This window comes from Lepidochelys kempii, chromosome 8, assembly GCF_965140265.1.
Source record: "Lepidochelys kempii isolate rLepKem1 chromosome 8, rLepKem1.hap2, whole genome shotgun sequence".
Classification (NCBI taxonomy): domain Eukaryota; kingdom Metazoa; phylum Chordata; order Testudines; family Cheloniidae; genus Lepidochelys; species Lepidochelys kempii.
Window position 1 is genome coordinate 72,130,011 of NC_133263.1, and position 21,162 is coordinate 72,151,172.

Here is a 21,162-nt window from a genome sequence, read left to right on the forward strand (position 1 = left end):
TATGTAAGGATATATTTGAAGCCAAATTAGGACTGGGGGGGAGGGAGGGAGTTTTAGATTTCATGATGCTGAAATGTTATGTTTGACATTTCAGCCCACAACTGAGGAAGTCTTGTGAGAGCAAGGTTTTCTTAGAAGATTTCCAACATTGTGTGCCACATTTCCATGATAGCTCATGAGAATTCAGTGTTGTTTAATCCAAACCTAAACTTGTGCCCTGATTTGCTTTAACTCCAAACTGTAACATAAACATAGTTTACATCTAAACGTTGCCTGCTCCACCCACCTCTAGTTTCTAATGAATCTGTTCCTGTGAACTTTTGACCACATCTGAACTGAAAATGAACAAGAAGCTCCTTTGGGATTTTGATCCAGTCCATGGTTTGGGGATTCAGATCTGTTGCCACTTCTGTCCTGCTCTTGGTGTGAAATTCAAAGGAGTCAAGATGCAAGTTTCTGGTTCAAGGTGAATAATAGTTTCTGCAGGAGGCCTATGAATTGCACAATTTAAAAATTAGATTACAGTACTTATGCAGACTTTGAATGAGAGAGCCCTCAACCCATATACTGTTCAACTTACTACTTAGGGTTTGCTTTGACACTAAGTCTACACTAATTCTCATTAATAAACATATGACATCTTCCTTCACATACTCTACTTCACATACATTCTGACTTGAGCGTAAGAAAATGCTAACCCAACAGTGGTGCTGTTTCAGATTTCAATGGGGGGTTGGGAGTTGGGAGCAACTTTCAGAAGGAGCCATTTTAGACCCCGGATGCTCTTCAATTTTTGAAGGATAAAGTGTAAAAATTAGTCTATTTCAGGAGCATTTGTTGTGATTATTTCCTATGGTATAATAACAATTCATATGGGTTTAAGTATCAAAGAGGTAACCTTGTTAGTCTGTATCCACAAAAGCAACAAGGAGTCCAGTGGCACCTTAAAGACTAACAGATTTATTTGGGCATAAGCTTTTGTGGGTAAAAAACCCACTTCTTCAGATGCATGGAGTGAAAATTACAGATACAGGCATAAATATACTGACACGTGAAGAGAAGGAAGTTACCCGAGAACTGGTGTTGACAGGGCCAATTCAATGAGGGCAGATGTGGTCCACTCCCAGTAGTTGATGAGGAGATGTCAAGACAGGCAGGTAAAGGGAGAACAATAAGTTGACAGAGTGCATCATCGTCTGTTTGGAAGTGATGTCCATGGTTGATGATAGCAGTGTGATGGGCAAAACTAATTAGGAATCAAAAAAACAAATTCTCTCTATATACCCCACAGCCTGGGGGCACTGTCCCTGTGCACCCACAGCACCATTCTTCTGTACACACATCTGTACACACATGGGGGTGCAGACTCCCATCCCAGGGCACCTTCCTCTGCCCATGTACATGCTCCTCAGAGGCCCCATTGCTTTCCAAATATGCATCCACCTCCTCCCCCGGGCCTCCATCCATCTGCACATCTCCCCTGGGTTTGTTGAGCTCAGGCATCAGCAGCAGCCACACCACAGGCTTCAGTGCGGCCAATGCACACGTGCTACCATTCAGTGCTTGTGCATCAATGTGGAGAGCCAGAGAGGCAGGTTATGAGGTAGGGTCCCAATCCCCCTACACACTGAGGTGCTCAGCTCTACCTAGCATGAGGGACTTTTCTCAGGCTCCTCATGCACTGCTTTCCCCCCTGGAATGAAGCAAGGGAGGGAAGGGGGGGATAAAACTCACTACCACAACCCTATCTAAGTCGTTCCTTTGTAACCCAGGTGACTTGTAGTGATTTTCCTCCCCATCTCCCCCCCCTTTCTACTTTTTTTTATTAACAAAGCCCTCAGCTATGATTAGGGAATTACTCTTTAGAACTGTGCAAGTATACCCTATCCCAGGGTAAAGAAATCATTAATAAAAAACAGTAAAAAGAAGCAGTTATATTACAAAATAAATCTACCAGGCTTACAAAGAAAACAAATTTGAAAGAGCCACCTGCTGTGGAGATGAGGCAGTAATCTCAACAGCAGGAAATAAAAGGGGGAGAGGAGAAAAATACAAAAGCATAGACATTAAAAAAGTAATTAAAACACTTATCTCCATCAACATACATAACAAACAAAAAAAAATCAGCCACCTAAAAACATACTCTATTGAACTGCACAACAGGAAGTAACAAAGCTGCCACCATAACAAAGGCTTCTCCAGGAGAAAAGAGAAAGATCCTTTAAAAATATAAGCCTCAAAAGTATTTACTAATGCGCTAATCACTAATTGCCTGACCTTGAGAGATGTGGAGCACCTGCAGAGCACCCACAACTTTATTGGGAATTGCATCTCTCAGGATTAAGCCTTTAAAAATATACAGTGAGTAACTCTTTAGATACCAAAAAGAAAAGGAGTACTTGTGGCACCTTAGAGACTAACCAATTTATTTGAGCATGAGCTTTCGTGAGCTACAGCTCAATGCATCCGATGAAGTGAGCTGTAGCTCACGAAAGCTTATGCTCAAATAAATTGGTTAGTCTCTAAGGTGCCACAAGTACTCCTTTTTGCGAATACAGACTAACACGGCTGCTACTCTGAAACCTGTCTTTAGATACCAACAACTTTCTGTTTAATATTATTCCAGTAGTTGTGTTAGAATGAATTTTAATACAGCATTAGTATAATCAGAAGTGTTCTACAGCTGGAATAAGCAAAAGCATAATGTTGCATTTTAGTACACCTAAATCATTGTTTAACATTGATGGATTGACAGCAAAATTGTCAGTACTTAATCCTGTTCATCATAAACGGATGTAAACAAATAAGTGGAGCATGTAAAACTGAATACACATATGGATCTTATGTCTAGGGAAAACTAAGTTTTTGACATTTATGAAAAGCTACTGTATTAATATTATCTTTTCCAGAAGTACTTTAATGTACTTCAAATGTGTAATACAGTTTGCACAGTGACATAGAATAAAGCAGATTTTTGTGCGTAGATTTTTGATCTCCTTTCCCACAGTCACAACCCAGACATGTTGAAGAGGAGTAGCATTCAAGAATAATAAAGGATTCTTACAGGAACAGAATTTTAAATATATATATTCTTCTCTGTCATGCACCTGTGCTGTTTGGTGATCATACGGTACCAGTGTCTGTTAATTTCCTGGCAAACTGAGAACTTTATCAAGCAGAGGTGCATATCTGAAATATTTGCTATGGAAGTATGAGAGGCCAATGAGAGAGCTGAGTGCATAAAAAGTTAGGGACACAGTGGAAACTAGGGACACAGTTAGGTTAGGGACACAGTGTCTTTGGTTAATTCAAAAAGGCTCTTTTCAGCAGAAAAAAATAGGTATATGGATGTTCCCTGTGGGAGGCCAAGTATGTCATTTATTCATCTAGCCTAATAAATCATTTTAAGAAGGGAAGAACAGTGACAGTGAGGATGGAATCTTTGGAGATATTTAACTGCTAAAATCAAAATGTCTCTACTGATTATATACAAGCTGCCATTTTCCAGAGGTTTATAATGTGGCCAAATCTGGGTTGATTTTCCTGACACAAAGGCCGCACCCTGTTAGATTTGAAGCCCTGCTCCAGAAAATGGGATGCTAACACATTTCAGTGAAAAGGTGGTCAGAATTTTTTAACATGGGCAAAACAATGTGTTTTTTCCTAGCCTCAGTCTCAGAAATGGCTACATTTTGACTGACATTTTCCAAAAGTAATTCATTCTGAGGCAAACACCCGCCATGGAAAATTTCAGCCCAAATGGACAATGTTTGGCAGAGTTATAAGCAACTGAAAATGGATTTATAATGGCAGGTATAGAGAAACCCCACTAATAGCAGTATTATCAACCCTGTCTATAATTATGGCGGTGCTGGTCCATAGCTGAGTCCAATGAGCTCCACCCTGTCCCTCTAGCCCAGACTGTGCTCAGCTCCACAACCTCACAAAGAAGACATCCCCATTTCTCCCCCGCACAATGCTCCACAGTCGTTCCCCCTGGTCAAGCAAGAATGAGGAGACATTTCCACAGACATTGTCCACTTCTCTGGGAATTTCTTTTCACTCACTGGTGGTTAGTTTGTGGGTTTTTTGGTTCATTTGTTCCTGGTTTTTTTTCAAGTTGTAAAATCCATAATTCAGTATATGTACAGGAGAACCTCAGCGTTGTGAACACCTTGGGAATGGAAGTTGTTCATAACTCTGAACACAACATTGTGGTTATTCTTTCAAAACGTTTACAACTGAACATTTACTTAATACAGCTTTGAAACTTTACTATGCAGAAGAAAGTGCTTCTTTTACCTATCTTAATTTACATGAAACAAGCACAGAAACAGTTTCCGTACCTTGTCAAATCTATTTTTAAACTTTCCCTCTGTTTTTTTTCAGTAGTGTACATTTAACACAGTTTCCTAATATATTTGCTGCTTTTGTTTTTTGTTTTGTTTTGTTTCTGCTGCTGTCTGATTGTATACTTCCGGTTCTAAATGAGGTGTGGTTGACACTCAGTTTGTAACTCTGGTGTTTGTAACTCTGAAGTTCCACTGTATGTAAATAAAAGTTGTGTTGATCATACTTAGAAAACAAGATGCACACATAAGTGAACAGTGATATTTTCCAAGGGTATGGGATTTGGTAGCAGAATTCACAACACATGATTGTGATTTATTAAAAATCTGGTGCCATGGAAATGCAAACCACTTCATTCCTCCCACAAGCCTCCCGCCCCCATGAATTTGCTAATTTTTCATTCAAAAAGGGTACTTGACAATTAAGTAAACTGTTACTGTCTAAAGCTCCACAATGAAAAACAGAAGAGAATTTAACTGAAATGTCTTTGTTAACAATTTACGTGACAATACAAAGGAAATGAAAGTAAAATAATATTCAGGATATCTGACACTGAACAGTGCTTTTATTCCCCCTAATCTCCCATCTCCACCCAATTTTACGACTGGCAACCCTGAGAGTACACAGCAGTTCCTTCCAGAAACTCCCTGAGAAGGAGTGTTCCTCAGTGCAGCGATGGGAAATGGCTAAGTTATTGTTAGGCTTTGGTATGTGTTACAGGCAGGAGATTTGGAGATGAATGATTGTTTCTGATCAGGGAATACTGAATACTGAACAAAAGAGTCTCTTTAATGGCTTACTCGGTGGATTTTGAGAGGTGAGAATATACTTACTAGAGCCTCTGTCGTTTATGTAGTTCTAAAGTATCTATTTCTTGGGTGGCTACTGGCTATTGTGCATCAGTATGGGAACACAGTCTCTCTAAAGCAGTGATAGTCAGACTGAGGCTTGTGAAGCACAAGTGTCTCTGTAATGTGTCTCCTGCAGAAAATGATATTAAAACACTGTGATTTAAGTATTAGTCTAAGTTATTAACCAATCAGGATGCTTTTATTATGTTATTAACCAATTGTAGTTGATAAAATAATACTTCACAAGTCATTTTCTGTGTGAATAATATATAGTCAATGAAGTCACACTTCTGTGGCTCTTTTGGGTAATGTTAATCGCTAATTTGGCTCCTGAACCACGGAGGTCTGAGTATCACTGCTCTAAAGGATCTTTTTAATGCATCTTCAAAGGGTATTTCTCCTGGGTGGATAGTGTCTCCAAATCCTCTCTTTCCTGGATAGTTACTTTACCCTGAATTGTATCTATCATTGGTGACTGGTTTTTTTTTCCAAATTGACTTTCCTATGTGACTCTTTTGCTCTAAACTATATTTCTTCCATGTAACTGTGTTTCTCCAGATTGTCTCTCCTGAGTGGCTACTGGCTATTTATCAATATTTGATCTCTCTCTAAAGTGTATTTCTGTTAGGTGACAGTTTATTACGGAAGGGTATCTCTGCAGGATGGGTATTAGTTCTTGTATTTCTCTCTCTCTCTCTCTCTCTCTCCATATTATGTCTCTCTCATGGGTGGCTACTGGCTGTGTGAAGTACTTGGTCTCCTCCTTGTTTAATTGAAGTACTGTATCTGCAATCTTTACCATGGCAAACACCAGTGAGAAAGATTATATATTAGAATCCAGTACAGCCAGTGTGAAAGCATAGGAAAGCATTGTAACTGTGCCAGGCATATATGAGCATGTGAGGGGAAATCCCTAAGCATTTCCTTCAAATGTAAATATTATAAATGTGGTTTTCTTAGATGTGTCTGTGAAAAGAAAATGTGTCTCATGCAAATAACAATAAAATGGATGCTAAGCAGTAGATCCCTAGTATTCTATTTTGTTATCACAGTAGTCAGGATAAAAGCTCTTGGACCAAATTCATCCTGGATCCAGTTCCATTGGTTTCAGTGGTATTGGACCAGCAATGAATCTGGCCCATTAGCATTAGACTCTTGGCCTGATTCTGATTCTCTTAAGATTAGTGGGAGTTATGTCACTGACTTTAATAGGAGTAGAATCAAGCTCAGTTAGAAAGCGAGACTGCACTGGTAAAAAGGGATGAGAGTTCTTTTGGTTTGGGGGAGTATTGTTTTCATTTTTGAAAGTTGTGGGGGAGAGATTAGGGCCACATATTACCTTTAATTCACACTGGAACACATGTTAATGTCAATGAGTTTTGCACACGGATCGAGGATGGAATGTCACCTCTGGTAGTGTAAAACCCAGTAGTAGCAGTTGCTCAGATCTCTCTCTCAACTCTCTCCTCAGCCTTTTGGGAAGAGGCTTAAGCACTGAGAGTTAGAGAAAGGAAAGCGCAGTGCTGTAGGGCTGCTTATTGTGGTACCCATTTTAGAATGATAAAACAACATATGAGTAGCAGGGGAGAAAGAGCAATCACAATCTGTATAATTTTTGGACCATTTCATATACATATTTTACATACTCTTAATAAATACACACCAATTAACTGGCAGCACCTGAGCCTATCCCTTATTCATTGTTCATTAGCAAATGTTCTTACTTCCAGAGGAAGTATGATATTCAGGGGTTCTAATCTGTTATACACTGAATTTGCACAAGTATTTCCTTACCTGATTTTTCTCAACATCTAGCTATAGACGTGGTATTTCGAGCCACATGTGTTCAAAAATCATGAATCATGCCAAAAAAATAGTTTGAAGGCCAACTAGCAAAAGAGACACAAACTAACAGCAAAAGTTTTTGTAAGTACATTGGAAGCAAGAAGCCTGCCAAACAATCAGTGAGGCCTACTGGATGACTGAGGTACTAAAGGAGTACTATAGGAAGATAAGGCTGTTGCAGAGAAACTAAATGAATTCTTTGCATTGGTCTTCACTGCAGAGGATATGAGGGAGGTTTCCACACTTCAGCCATTCTTTTTAGGTAACATCTGATGAACTGTCCGAGATTGAGGTGTGAGTAAAGTAGGTTTTGGAACAAATTGATAGATTAAACAGTAATAAGTCACTAGGACCAAATCGTATTAATCTCAGAGTTCTGAAGGAACAGATACGAAATTGCAGAACTACCAACTATGGTATGTTACCTATCACTGAAATCATCCTCTGTACCAGATGACTGAAGATAGGTATTTTCACGCCGATTTTTAAAAAAGGATCCAGAGGTCCATTAAGCTCTAACTCTAGTACCAGGCAAATTGGTTGAAACTATAGTAAATAATAGAATGAATATAAACACAAATGATCGCAATATCTTTAGGAAGATTCAACACTGCTTTTGTAAAGGAAAATCATGCCTCACCAATCTGTTAGAGTTCTCTGAGGGTGTCAAGAAACATGTGGACAAGGGTGATCTAGTGGATATAATATACTTGTGTGACAGATTGTACCCCTAATGTTTACCACTTTTACAAGACTATGATAAATTATGTACAAAGTATGCCTTGTGAGGTATTGTTTGAAAATTCATAGTTTGCTGATCATTATTGTCCTGGTAAAATATGTGTGGCCACCTTGTTTATAAAGTTATAAGATTCTATTGTATGATATTATTAAGGCATATTCCAAATCTGGGGAAGCAGCACAAATCAGTTCCTCAGAGATGAAAGGCAAACTGATGCCTCAGCCAAGTGTCAACAAAATCAAGTGGACAATCACTTGTTTAATTGGCCATTCTTTGGCAGAAAAAAGGGTGTGAGTGAGTAATTTACATCTTGGCAAAGGAACAGACTGGTTGTCACCTGAACCCCAGGTGGAGAGGATCCTCAAAGAGGAGGAAAAGTAATAAAAAATGAGGAACAGAAGCTCCAAATTACCTCTCCCCGCTCATCTCTACTCATGGCATCAATATTTGAAAGACAAAGGAAGCATAATTGAACTGGGGGAGTGGTTCTTGGCTGAAGTAATCCAGTCAGACTGCTGTAAGCATATGGTGAGAGAAACTTTTTGCTTTAAGCTCACTTAGCATTAGTTTGCATTTTACCTTTTATTTCTTTGTAACCAATTCTGACTTTTGTGCCTCATTAATTGTAATCACTTAAAAGCTATCTTTCTGTAGCTAATAAACTTTTGTTTTATCTAAACCAGTGTGTGCTTGGATTGAAGTGTTTGGGAAATTTCATTTGAAATAACAAGGTCTGTGCATATCATTTTCTATTAATGAAACAATGGACTTTCTATGAGCTTGTATGATCAAGGAGGGTATTGGAGAGTACATGATGCACATTTTTGTTAATCTAAGTGTTTCCTCTTTAGATATAAAAGTCAAGACTTTTGTTGAAAATGTCGTGTTATTTCATTCAATTTGGATGAAAAATAACTTCCTAACTCCCATGCCATCTAATCCATTTTCTCTGCTACCCAGCTGCACAGAAATAGAAAGATATCTTTTGCAATCTTTTGGTTTAATTGTGAAGTCTCTCTACCTTATCGCATGCTGATGTTGTACAACTATATGTTATTAATGACATAAATAAATAAATAAAGACCAATAAGTACTTGCGGGTTCCAGAAAATAAGTCAAGAACAGCCATTGATGATGATGTACAAATGTGTTCAGGGCAGATATTCAATTTTGGTACTTATACCCGTTCCTAATTGATTAAACTGACTGGTTAGCATTGTGGTGTTATTTTCAGATGTAAGGTGGTTTGGTAAGGCCCCTAGTTTGGTAAAACTGTTGGTATTTGGGAGGTTTTTAAGACTGTTTGTCCTGCTTAACTCTTGTTTTTTAATCTTTGAAGTTTTCTAAATGATCTGCTTAAAATTGTATTAGGTTTACCAGAGCCAAACAAAGATGGTATATTCCAAGGACTGAGAATGGACCAAGGTTTCTACACATCTAAAGACTTTCTACCACTGGTAGCAATGGCAAGTAAACCAGGTGTGTGTATATATAATATATCATTTTAAACAGGTTCAGTAGATTGTTAGCAATTACGTTAGTAGTTAGTGGAGTTCCACAGTACACAGACACTTGTACAGTGGTAAATCCAATAAAGGGGCATGTGTAAATGCAGAAGGATGTATGGTCTAGATTGTTGTGTCGCAACCCTCTTAGGGATGATAAAAGACAATCAGGGAGGCTGCAAGTCATTGAACATTTGATATTCAATTCTGCAACAAAGAAAATGAAATAAAGTTAGAGCATGAATAAGAGAGATATAAATTACTATAAATAATTATATACTAAAGTATAAATATTAACACCAAATTATATTTGGATAATGACATAGGCTTATCATGATGATCACTGATACATTTTATGCACTTTTCTAGTAAATGTAAGGTGGTCATGAAAACTTTTGAGGTTAAATAAGGGGTTGCCAGCTTGAAAACTTGAGAAACATTAGTCTATATAGATTATGGGTTGTGTTATGCCTTTTTAAACGTTAGGAATTGTCCTCTTTAAAAATAAAATCACACACTGCTTGACTGGGTGTGTCAGTATATGACCGTGTGTTAGTCAAATGATTATTTCTATATTCTTATATACAGTACAATCTGTATACAATAGTTACGCCATTATCACCTACAGAATGGATCAGTTCAATGTGCTCTACATTGAACTGCACCTGAAGACCGTTCATGGTCTTGAATGTGGTTGCCTGCTTACTTAACACAGTTCCCCACAAACAACATCTTGCACAAATCATCTGTTGCAGGGACTTTATTTTCTGCTTATAAAAGTGAAATTTTATGTTAACCCTTTTTAGTACAAAGTGGAAGTGTTGCAGAAAGAAAGATTTATCCCTTCTCTATTCCATCCCCCATCTGCTATGTTAAATAGGTTACTTTTGTCCATTTTCTTAAATTTATAATATAAATAAATAAATTTAGAAAATAAATTTAGAAACAAAAATGGGGGGAGGAGGAAATCGTTGAGAGGGACTTGGCTAAAAATAAGTGTGATGGAGAACTATAAAGCTATAAAACATTTCATGATTTAATAAAAATAAAACCATATAAAAATAAAAACCACTACCTTGAAACAGTTATAAAATACACAGATTTATATTCTAAAATACAATATAGAATTTGTATCCTTAAAGTTACTCACATACATACGTGTTTGCAAGATTGGGATCCATGTTCATTAAAAATGCCATCTTTCATTGAGATTGTATTTACTAGAAGATAAAATGAATTTTATTTCATTTATTCTAAAAAGATTAAGTATAAATTTTGAGGAAACAGACCAGTGTCTCAGATCACTGTAAAATACTGTCATCAATACTCTCCAGGTATTTGGTATCCTACATTAATAAATATATCTGTTTTACATACAGTACATTGCTTTTTCTGGTGCCTGTCCAAGGCTCTAAGCGCTTCATGCTATTTAAAACTAAAACTTCATGCTATTTAGAATTTGAAAATAATATTTGGTCACCTAACACAATTTTTTTTCTTATTTCCAAGATGACAATTCTCCAATGATTAGACTCCCCCACAATATATATATTTTCTCCCCATTTGCAGCACTTCCCCTAAACTCTCTTTCAATTTTCAGGTCCATTGCTTATGAATTTATATTCTCTCAAATTGGTTCCATGAAATAGGCCTCCACATTAAAATAAATGTTTGTGAAATATAAATATCTACACATGCCCCCTATTTAAACTCCCAATCCTGTAAAGATTTATACATTTGAGTATCTCCATTAACATTTAGGCCCCAATCCTACAAGTCATTACATGTGGGCAGATCCCTGCACTCATGTGGAGTCATTTGCAGGATTGGGGCCTTATCTGAGAGAGAAACCAAGATCTGAATGACATTGTGACTAAACTTTTGTTAATTTGAAGTGGTATTTCTAGGCATGTTGGAATGGTGTCATAGGCATGCATTGCACTGTCTTCTCCCATGTTGTGCTTGTTCTTTGATAAAATAAAGGAGTTCATTTTCCATTGCTGTCAATCTACCACCTTTCATCAGACTGAATTCACTTTGGAGATAAATTATTCTAGACAGAAATAGATATAGTAAAGTAATCAAAGCCCCAAGCCAAAGCCACATGGAAAAATGACCGAGTCTTGCAGTATGTGGTACCGTTTCCAAGTGGAGAGGGTTTTGTGGATCAGGATATCTTTGTTTTTCTTTTGTGAATTTAAATTTAAAGAATTATTTTCTTGAAAGAAATTGATATTTGTGCTTCTGCACCCTTGCTGTGAAAATTCACAACTGATATAGCACGAAGTTCAGACTTACAGAGCACTGATTATATGGTCAACACAAACTCTGCTGAATGAAACTATCACCAACTCATTGAGATTATAGCTTTATATTATTTATGCTATAATTTTAAAAATTACTGTAATTTGTCTAATCAGCAGTTAGTTACATTTAAACTGATGGTAAAGTGCAATCCAATATATGGAGCACATGCATTTTAGTTTTACTTAAGAATCTCTTATAAGTGAATTATCAAATAGAGCACCTTGGATAATGAATTCTTAGAAAGTCCTAATTCTCTCTGTTTCTTTTTGCAAATAAAGTCTGTAGAAAACCAATATAGATTAAGCACTTAGTTCAGAACAAGATCCCCTAGAAATTATTGTAAGAATAATAATCTTACCTCATTGTGTTCAGCTGCCATAGGGAATGGCTTATGAGAACCATGCCATAATCAGGATATATTCAGAGTCTTTTATAAAAGTTACTTAATTCTGATGGCTAAGAGACCAATATTATTAAATTATCAGATGGGGCAATAAACAAATCAAAAGCTGTTAGAAAAATACAGAGTGCCACTTTTTATAAACTATAAAGATGTTTTTTACTTAGGAGAATAATGAATCTGATGAAATTAGTCAAAAGTTTAATTTTTGAGTGATGACCTCAAATTGATTGAATCCAGTATGACAGATCCTACATTCTTAAAAATGTATTGTAGTTTATAACCCTCCATGATGGGCAGGCATTGCTGCTAAGGGTACTGACTATGAAATTACATATATGAGCATATCTTAAAAGTGGGAATAAAACTGTCTTTCAATGAAGCAGAATAATTTGATAGTGACACTCCATGCTCGGAAACTGCAAGATGCAATTTTACACTGCTTTGAGTACAAGTATCTTTTGAGTTGTCATGCAGAAATTGTTCTCTTCTTGAAAATGGGGTTTTCTTTTCATCATTCAGGAATGTGTGCCTGTCACTCTCCATTGCCATTGATACAGGGAACTGTAATTGTACTTGGAGCAGGAGACACTGCTTTTGATTGTGCGACATCTGCTTTACGCTGTGGAGCTCGCCGTGTATTTGTGGTCTTCAGAAAGGGATTCACTAATATCAGGGCTGTCCCCGAGGAGGTAAAACTGAACAATCAGAATGTTTTTGTAGTAGTAACAAGACTGATTTTATGAGCTGGAATGATGATTATCGTTGTTATTTATACAGGGCCCAACTTGTGCAAAGTACTTAAAACACTGTAACATAAGGTTTAATTCATCAAAATGAAATTGAAATTTGTAAATGTTTATTCTAATTCTGAGGCTCATTTTATGTTGTGTCTGTGTCAAATTATGCCCTCAGTTATGCTTGTGCAATTCTCCATGAAGTCAATGAAAGTTGCTCTTGCGTATCTGAGGGTAAATTTTGGTCCTTTGTTTATAAACTATAAAATATTTAGAAATGCTTAAACACACATATGCACCTGAGATATCAAATGATGAGGTGTACCTGAATTATTGTGGGCCATTCTAGTGTTACTAGTGACTTTTCAGGAATCTGATTTCCCAAAAAAGTTGCACTTCTGGGACATACTTAATGAATCACAGTGATCCAGACAACTGCTAGGAACTTATAAAGACATGTAAAAAGGTTCTTTGTGTGTTGAATGCCTATCAAAGGCTGGTGAGCGATGGCATTCAGCATATATTTCTGTACTTAACTTGATTTTGATAAACATTTTTTATTAAGAAACCTTTTTCATTTGTCTTCAATTATTAGATTTTGGTGGTCTTATTTGGTTATAATTTATGTGGCACATACTTTGGATTGTTGCATAATTTATACTAATGAGACATGTAATGTACCTCAGTCATGGAATTTATATGAAAATGGTCCTGTCTTTTCAAGAGAAAGTGTACATCTTTGGAGACCTAATAGTTACACAAAGGGGATGATGGCACACAATAAGCAATGTAATATCTCAATGTGCATAAGTTAATTCTGTTTTCCTTGCCGTAAAGCAAACACTCAAGTTGGGGTGGGGGATTCTTTAAATAAATAAATTAAATAAAGCTTATTGAGATAAAATGTAATTCATGTACCGATCTGTTTTTCAGTTCATCAGTATTCAGACTCCCATGATCTCTTTGTGAGTGTATGTGCAAATCTTTGTATTTTTTAAAGTTGTCATTCATAAAGTCTGTAATTATACCTATTAACTAAATCACACTACAGATTAGAAATTAATAAAGTAAAGATTGCCCCTAATCAAGCATAGCCATTATTGAGGTTTCAAACATGGCCAGATGCTGAAATGCTGTAGAATATCACAGGTATGAAAGAGATTATTTGTCATATAATCATGTAGGGCCAGATCCTGGCTGGAGAATTTCAAGTATAGTGTCTATATTTAAGAAAGGCGGGGGAGGGGGAAAGTGATGCAGGAAACTACAGGCTCATTAATGGGCCTCAATTGTATGCAAGGTCTTTAGAACAAATTTTGAAAGAGGTAGTAATTAAAGACAAAGGTAAATGGTAATTGGTATAAAATAAAACAAGATTTGACAAAGGTAGATCGTGCCAGACCAGCCTAATCAGTTTTCTAGACATAGCAAATGCAGTAGTTCTAAACTACCTGGATTTCAATAAAGCATTTGATATAGTTCCACATGGGAAATTATTAGTTAAATTAGAGAAGTTGGTGATTAATATGAGAATCCAGAGATGATGGGTAAGGAACTGATTAAAGGGGAGACTACTGCTGGTAAACCTGAAAGGTGAATTATCAGGCTGGAGGGAGGTTCCAGCCGAGTTCCTTAGGGATCAGTCTTGGGGCGAATCTTATTTAATATTTTTGTTTATGACCTTGGTACAAAAAGTGGGAGTGTGCTAATACAATTCGCTGATGACACAAAGCACTGGAACAGCATACAAGCAGATTTGGATGACCTTGAAAACTGGAATAATAGAAAGGGGATGAAGTTTAATTGTGCAAAGTTCAAGGTCATACACTTAGCAAAAATTCCAGTTGATAATATCTATAAGCGGGGGACAGATTATTTTTTCAGAGGAAAATTTAGTTTGTTTTTGACAAAACCCTACCCCCACCCCCAATTTATAACCACTTGTACCTTGCATTCAGTGCAGGCCTACCCCCCATCTAGGCTGCAGTCAGTACTGAGTCTGTGCTCACCTAGACCTGTCCTTAAAAGACCAACATACCTTGTTATGTAGGGTAATTCCATTGACATCAAAGGGACCACACTAGTCTAAATGCAGATTAACAGAGGAGAAAATATGAAAAATTAATACTCTTCGCCATTGGTGGATATGCTGATCCACTCAATATCATTGGAGACTTTGGAGTAAGTATCAAGAATAGACCGTAGCCCTACACGGCAATATATTTTGCTAGATATGGAATATATGCAAACTTCATAAATCAAAATCTTTTTATGAAGACATCATAATCTTTGTATGACTTTTCTTTTTCCACAGATGGAACTTGCAAAAGAAGAAAAGTGTGAATTTCTTCCTTTCCTCTCACCTCAGAAGGTTGTTGTGAAAGGTGGACGAATTGTTGCTATGGAATTTGTTCGAACTGAGCAAGTTGAAGCTGGACACTGGATTGAAGATGAGGATCAGATTGTCCGTTTGAAGACAGATGTGGTGATCAGTGCCTTTGGTTCAGTTTTAGGTAACCCTAAAGGTAATGCTCAGCTGTAATATGCTATATAACAGCCTGTTATTACTTTAGTACTATTACTATTTACATTTTGGGAACTTTGGCTTTCCTCTCCTAAATTTTGTCCTCAACTACAACTGGATAAATGGGTTGTGGGAAGGTGGAATTGGGCTCTTAAGTCTAAATGTTCAAAACTGAGAAGTAATTTGGGCTGGATGCCTCTGTTTTTGTTTGCACAACTTGCGACATTTTAAAGAGTTTTTAGAAAGTGTTGAGCACCTGCCTTGTGATCTGTCTCTTTTATGGTATTTCAAGTTGAGTACTCAAAATAACTAATCACTTGAAGGCACCTTTGCGTGTAAGTTATGGAGTGCTGTGTTAGAATGTGTGAGAATATTATTGTGCAACATAGTCCGTAAATTATAACAGAGTAAAAGAGATCGATCCAAAATCCAGTCTTTGGTAATTCTAAGGCACCACTCAGTATGGTATCTAACCAAGAGATATTTGCAGATCATCAACCTTTCCAAGTTAATTTTGGAAAAGTGATCCTTTAGTGAATGACATTACAGCATTCCATTTTAAGGCTTAATCTTAAATGGTTCTTAGCCATTGCAACTCCCCCTATTTTCCTCCCAACATCTTACAGATTTAGGTACTTATTCCGTATAAGTAACTTCCTTATTAAATTAATTCAGTCTGCAAGAGAAAATTTAAAATACACTAGGTGCCATAATTGCAAATTCAAGAGGTTGTCTGAAAATCAAGCTGCGTTCTGAATGCTTCATATATCACTTAAAAAGAAGGAATGTGGAAGCAGAACATAAATGGGCAATTCTGTTCTTAATGCAAGAAGAAATTAATACAGCTTGCCTATCCACAGCTATATAGGCTCTATAGTCTTCATCTTGACATTAGCAAACTAAGCAGATATAACTACAGGTGGGTCTGACCCAAAACTCAAGATCCAAACACCCCTCACAAATGAGATGTAGATGCAAATGTTACAGTGCATACCCATCTATAACTGAAAGACATTTGCAGTAGTATGGTGCTATTTTCTCTCTTTCTGACTGTAATCATTCCTTAAAAAGAACTAGGGGCTGCTGTGATGGGATGGATAGATGGATGGATGCCCTCTGTATTGCTCAGGACTGGACAGGGATCCCAGCTGTCTCACACATGCACTCCTTAAGGACTGGAGGCTGAAAAATCAGGAGCTGAAAACTGATGGAAGAAGCTTGGCTTCTCTTTGAACAGATTGAAAGATTCTAAGCTCCTTAAAAGCATCATACATCAAAAGCATATTAAATACCAAAGCCAGCTGACTCAGTAGAAGAGAGATGGACCACAACTAATTGAGCCTAAACTGGGGGGTATTCATAAACGTGATCTAGATGGTGGGAGTCCCAGAGATGGACCTGTACACCTCCTCCATGTATAGTAATACCAGGAAATTACTCCATGACATGTCATCCTGAAATTTTGGGCATGGATGCTCTGATACAGAAATGGACCAGACTCATACTATGTACTCCTTCCCATTTGCTACTTTAAAGTGCTTCAGGGGATAAGGCCAAAAAAAGTTTTGGAAATCCTTGTAGTATCACACTGGCCACAGAGACTTTGGTTCTCTTAGACAGTGCAAAATACAGCTCAAAACCTCATAACATGGCAAAGACTTCTGTACCTTCTTAACCACAGACAAGTTTTAAATCCAAAACCATCCAAGCTGAGTCTAGCAATATATCTTGTTGCCTTGCAGCTTCATATAAGGACAAAACGTTAGGTAATGGAGAGGAGCTATAAGAACATTTTAAGAATTCCAGAATGTTGCTGACAGATGTCAGTAGAGCTGTCCTGTAACACAAATCAGATATCCAATACTTCCCATTCAATAATATTGATACTAAGGAACAATGTTTACAATTTTTAATCCAACGTATTATCACAGGGGGATTTTAGATTCTCTACTACAATAAAAGAAAGGGAGCAAAGCCATTCCTTTGTAAATTTAATTTACAGGTGTTCAATTGTTGGGTACGTAACCAATGATTTTTGATAATTTAATTCAAGATGTGCTGTTATCTACAAGGTAATTGCATCCGTCGTACTCACAGTGATACTCATTCTGTGCAACCTTATGTAGTGCAGTTATCGAATGGTCAAAGGAGTAAATAAGAAGCACGTGGGACTCTGATGACTTTTTGTGAGTGGGGACTACCCTTCCACTTGGTGATATGTTGTCATATAAAGAATTTAATATGTGTGTTGCTTATGGTCTAGTGATCAATCTCACCAAGGAAGTACAAAGAAAAGCTAGGGTTTGAATTTTTAATGGAGTCATGAGCCACTGTCTTGATGGAATTGACTTTAATTAGAGAATATTTTCAAAAAGCCATTTCAAAACCCTCATCAATTCTTGCTATTTAGAAGGTCTTTGGGAAGGTTTTCTCAAATCTTTTGGGGTAAATAAAACACATTGCCTGTGTCAGTGGCAAATTGTGTTGGTTCTTGGGTGCCAGGCTAAAAGGTTACTCTACTTGTGTATAGGTATTCCCACACTCAATCTTGCTTCAGCTTTAACTTGATGGGCTGATGGGGCCTAATGCGACAGTTTGTCATTTTGGCTGACACTGAGGTTTTGAACAAGGGACATCCAAACCTAAAAGCATGAGCTGCTACAGCTTGAACCTAAGCTCTATAGCTGATGACTATAACAAATCATATCCTTTGTGGATTTGCACAGAGGGGGACCGATAACACATGCTTACCAGTGAATTACACTACCACTAACTATAACCCTTTCAAAAGATGGGGAACCTAATGCCCATTTGCCTGTTAAATTACCCATTTGAGTTCTGTGTAGCAACATGCTGTAGTCTGATAGGAACAAAATCATAATTCAGGTAGATTGCAGAATGAGTCCTTTTCCTTTGGATGGGCAACATACCTCAGTTTCACATGATATGTCTGTGGATACTGCTCCTGGTATATAAGCTGAGTGCAGAAATTTCTCTCACATACTGGAAAAGTTAAAAATAAATAAACTATGAAAATAAATTACTATCTTTTGTGGATACGTCATTTTCAATTCTTTACACCTCTTCGTTAACCAGCAGTCTTGAAGCAATTCAAATATACTCATGCTCATTGAGAACTTAAATCCTTGGCACATCAGAAGTTTAAAAATAAATGAAAACAGGATTTAAGCCCTGATTCAGAAAGTCATTCTCTCAAGACAGGACTGAAGCACATGCTTAAAGTTTAGCTCACTGGGACTTAAGCATATGGTTATCTGCTGCCCTGAATAGGAATGGAACTTAGGATGGAAAGGCTCTGTCAGTCCATTATTGTCATCATGATGTTTCTCGCTCTTGCAGATGAACTAGTAATTTTACAGCTCAGTTTCCTCATGCTCATAGGGAGGTATTTGCTGTTTGAAGTTTTCTTAAAATACAATGCTATTACATTTTCAAGCATTCTGGTTTTTACTTTATTTGCCCTTTGGGCTCAGAGAAATATATTTTTAATTTTTTCACAAAACCTTAGGAGAACTGCAGTCCATTCTATGCTTGGGAAGCTGGCTGAGAGAGCTGGACAGTTGCCATATAGAACTGTGTTAAAAACCTAAGCACCACTGGTGAAAAGCAGTTAAAAATCAGGTTGTTGTTTATACTAGATTCTTGAAGCGGAGAAATACTGGCCTGTGATGTTTTCTTGCTTGTTTGTTTTGGTGAAAGGAAGTTTTTGTGCAGGCACAGTCTGCATTTCCACTGAGCAGCACATTGGGGCCAGGAAACAAGTTTATGATTGGGCCTGAATAAAATAAACAGCCTCAGGGGAGCTTTGCACTTTCACTGACTCTCCCTGCTTTCCTGTTTTGCCATTTTGGAGCCTAAAATGTGTGAGTGAGTTACAGGAGTATCCTCTGGAACCATTCCAAATTGCAGTTTACCCAATAAATAAGAACATAATTCCTTGTATTAAAATGTATCTCTTAATGGTGCTGCATATAATTCCCTGTATGCTACTAAATAGAAGACCAGTTGATTTTAAGGCCCAGGCTTTACACAACAATTGTTTTCTTGAAAGAGAAGGGACAGCACCAGTTTGCTGCTTCAGATTTCCCCCTATTTAGTGGGGTGGGGGGAGGACAGGATGGTTTTTCCATGAAAAAATTATGAAGAGAAAATAGAACTTTTGCCACATATGTAGTCCAGAGCTAATACAGGAGATGCCATTGACAATGCTAGTTTCATTCAAAATTCTGTTTAGCAGGCAGGAGTAGAAAGGAGCCACTCCTACAATTTCTTGGTAAGAAATGTATGTTCTTTATCTTCTTTAACAAATTAAAAGAAATACTACAAAGGTCCAAACATAAATGCAGAAAAGTAAGTATTCTAGTATATACACAGCTGTGATAAATGAAGGAGGGGGGTAGCTTCCTTTTATGGACACCCAGCCAGTTAACTATAAAATCCCTCTTAGTAGCTGTTCTCTACTTGCTTTGCCTATAAAGGGTTAAAAAGTGTGACTGCATGCATAGGTAAAAGGAATTAAGTGGGCACCTGGACAAAAGAGCGATGGGAAGGCTAGAACTTTTTAAAATTGAAAACTTTTGTCTGTTTGTGGTTGTTCTCCCAGAGAGCAGGGACAGGGCTGGGACTATGCTGTAAGAAGCTTTAAGCCAGGTATGAAAAACCATCAAATCATACCTAGAAACTACTTATTTGAAAACGCCCAGATAAGTAAGTAGATCAGAGAATGTCTAGGAAGACGCGATTAGGGTTTCTCTCTTTTTTTTCTTTATGGCTTGTGGACTCCTCTGTGCTAACCCCAGGTGCTTTTGTTTTTGCTTGTAACCTTTAAGATGGACCACAAGAAAGCAATTTTGATGCTTAATTTTGTAATAGGCTTTTTGCTAGATTAAAAAAAAAAGTTCCAGATGTATTTCCTTTCTTTTTGTTTTTAATAAAAGTTACCTTTTTTAAGAACAGGTTTGGAGTTTTGTGCATATGTTGTTTAATTAGCTGGTGGCAACAGCTGATTTCCTTTGTTTTCTTTCTCAGCTCTTCCCCAGAGGTGGGGGTGAAAGGGCTTGAGGGTACCCCACAGTGAGGTATTCCCAAGTGGCCTTCCTGGGTCAAAAGGGGTTTTTTGCAATTGGGTGGTAGCAGCATCTACCCATCCAAGGTCAGAGAGAAGCTGTAACCTTGGGAGTTTAATACAAGCCTGGAGTGGCTAGTATTAATTTTTAGAATCCTTGCGGGCCTCCACCTTCTGCACTGTGCTAGAGTGGGGAATCAGCCTTGAAAACAGCAAAAAATAAAAATATAAATCCTTTGTTATAATTAGCTATTAGCTATCAAAATCTTGTGTAGCATATTTGCTGGAATTGTATACATTGGCACAATGATGCAAATTAGCAGATAATCATAACTTTCAGTTGTCTTGCTTTTACTTTTTATTTTTGTGTAGTCATCATGTTTCAGAACTTCAGTAGACAAAGCATGTTTACCTAAGCACAGGGAGCCAAAATAACCCCTGGCATCACTCCACTGACTTCAGTGGTATAAATTTGCTCCAAATGTATGAAGTGGATTTGTATTTGCCCTACAGGCACATTGCTTTTCTTTCCAGTGAAACAATGATGGGGGACAGCATGATAATATGGAGAATTTTCATGCAGATTTTGCCTCCTGTTTCTTTGGGATTGTTTAAAAGAGGGTAGGACAGATAGCAGTTACTAAACTATTTTGAGTCCAGCATAGGGTGACCAGATGTCCCGATTTTATAGCCTTTTTTTATATAGGCTCCTATTACCCTCCACCCCCATCCTGATTTTTCACATTTGCTGTCTGGTCACCCCAGGCCAGCATAGCATTACTAAAGGTTGCCATAGACAATGCCTATAAAGCACA

The 21,162-nt window shown here is 37.4% G+C and overlaps 1 protein-coding gene across 4 annotated transcripts in view; it reads left to right on the forward strand.

The window, feature by feature from the left end:
- Positions 1 to 21,162, forward strand: part of DPYD (dihydropyrimidine dehydrogenase) — a 543,036-nt gene that overhangs the window by 267,774 nt on the left and 254,100 nt on the right. For 3 of the 4 annotated variants that reach the window (XM_073356962.1, XM_073356960.1, XM_073356961.1), the window contains 3 exons: positions 9,160 to 9,267; positions 12,523 to 12,692; positions 15,052 to 15,262. In XM_073356962.1, the coding sequence (XP_073213063.1) occupies positions 9,160 to 9,267; positions 12,523 to 12,692; positions 15,052 to 15,262 (489 nt within the window). Of the gene's footprint in view, positions 1 to 9,159; positions 9,268 to 12,522; positions 12,693 to 15,051; positions 15,263 to 16,332; positions 18,284 to 21,162 lie in introns of those variants that run through there. The other variant, XM_073356963.1, reaches the window with a different exon arrangement.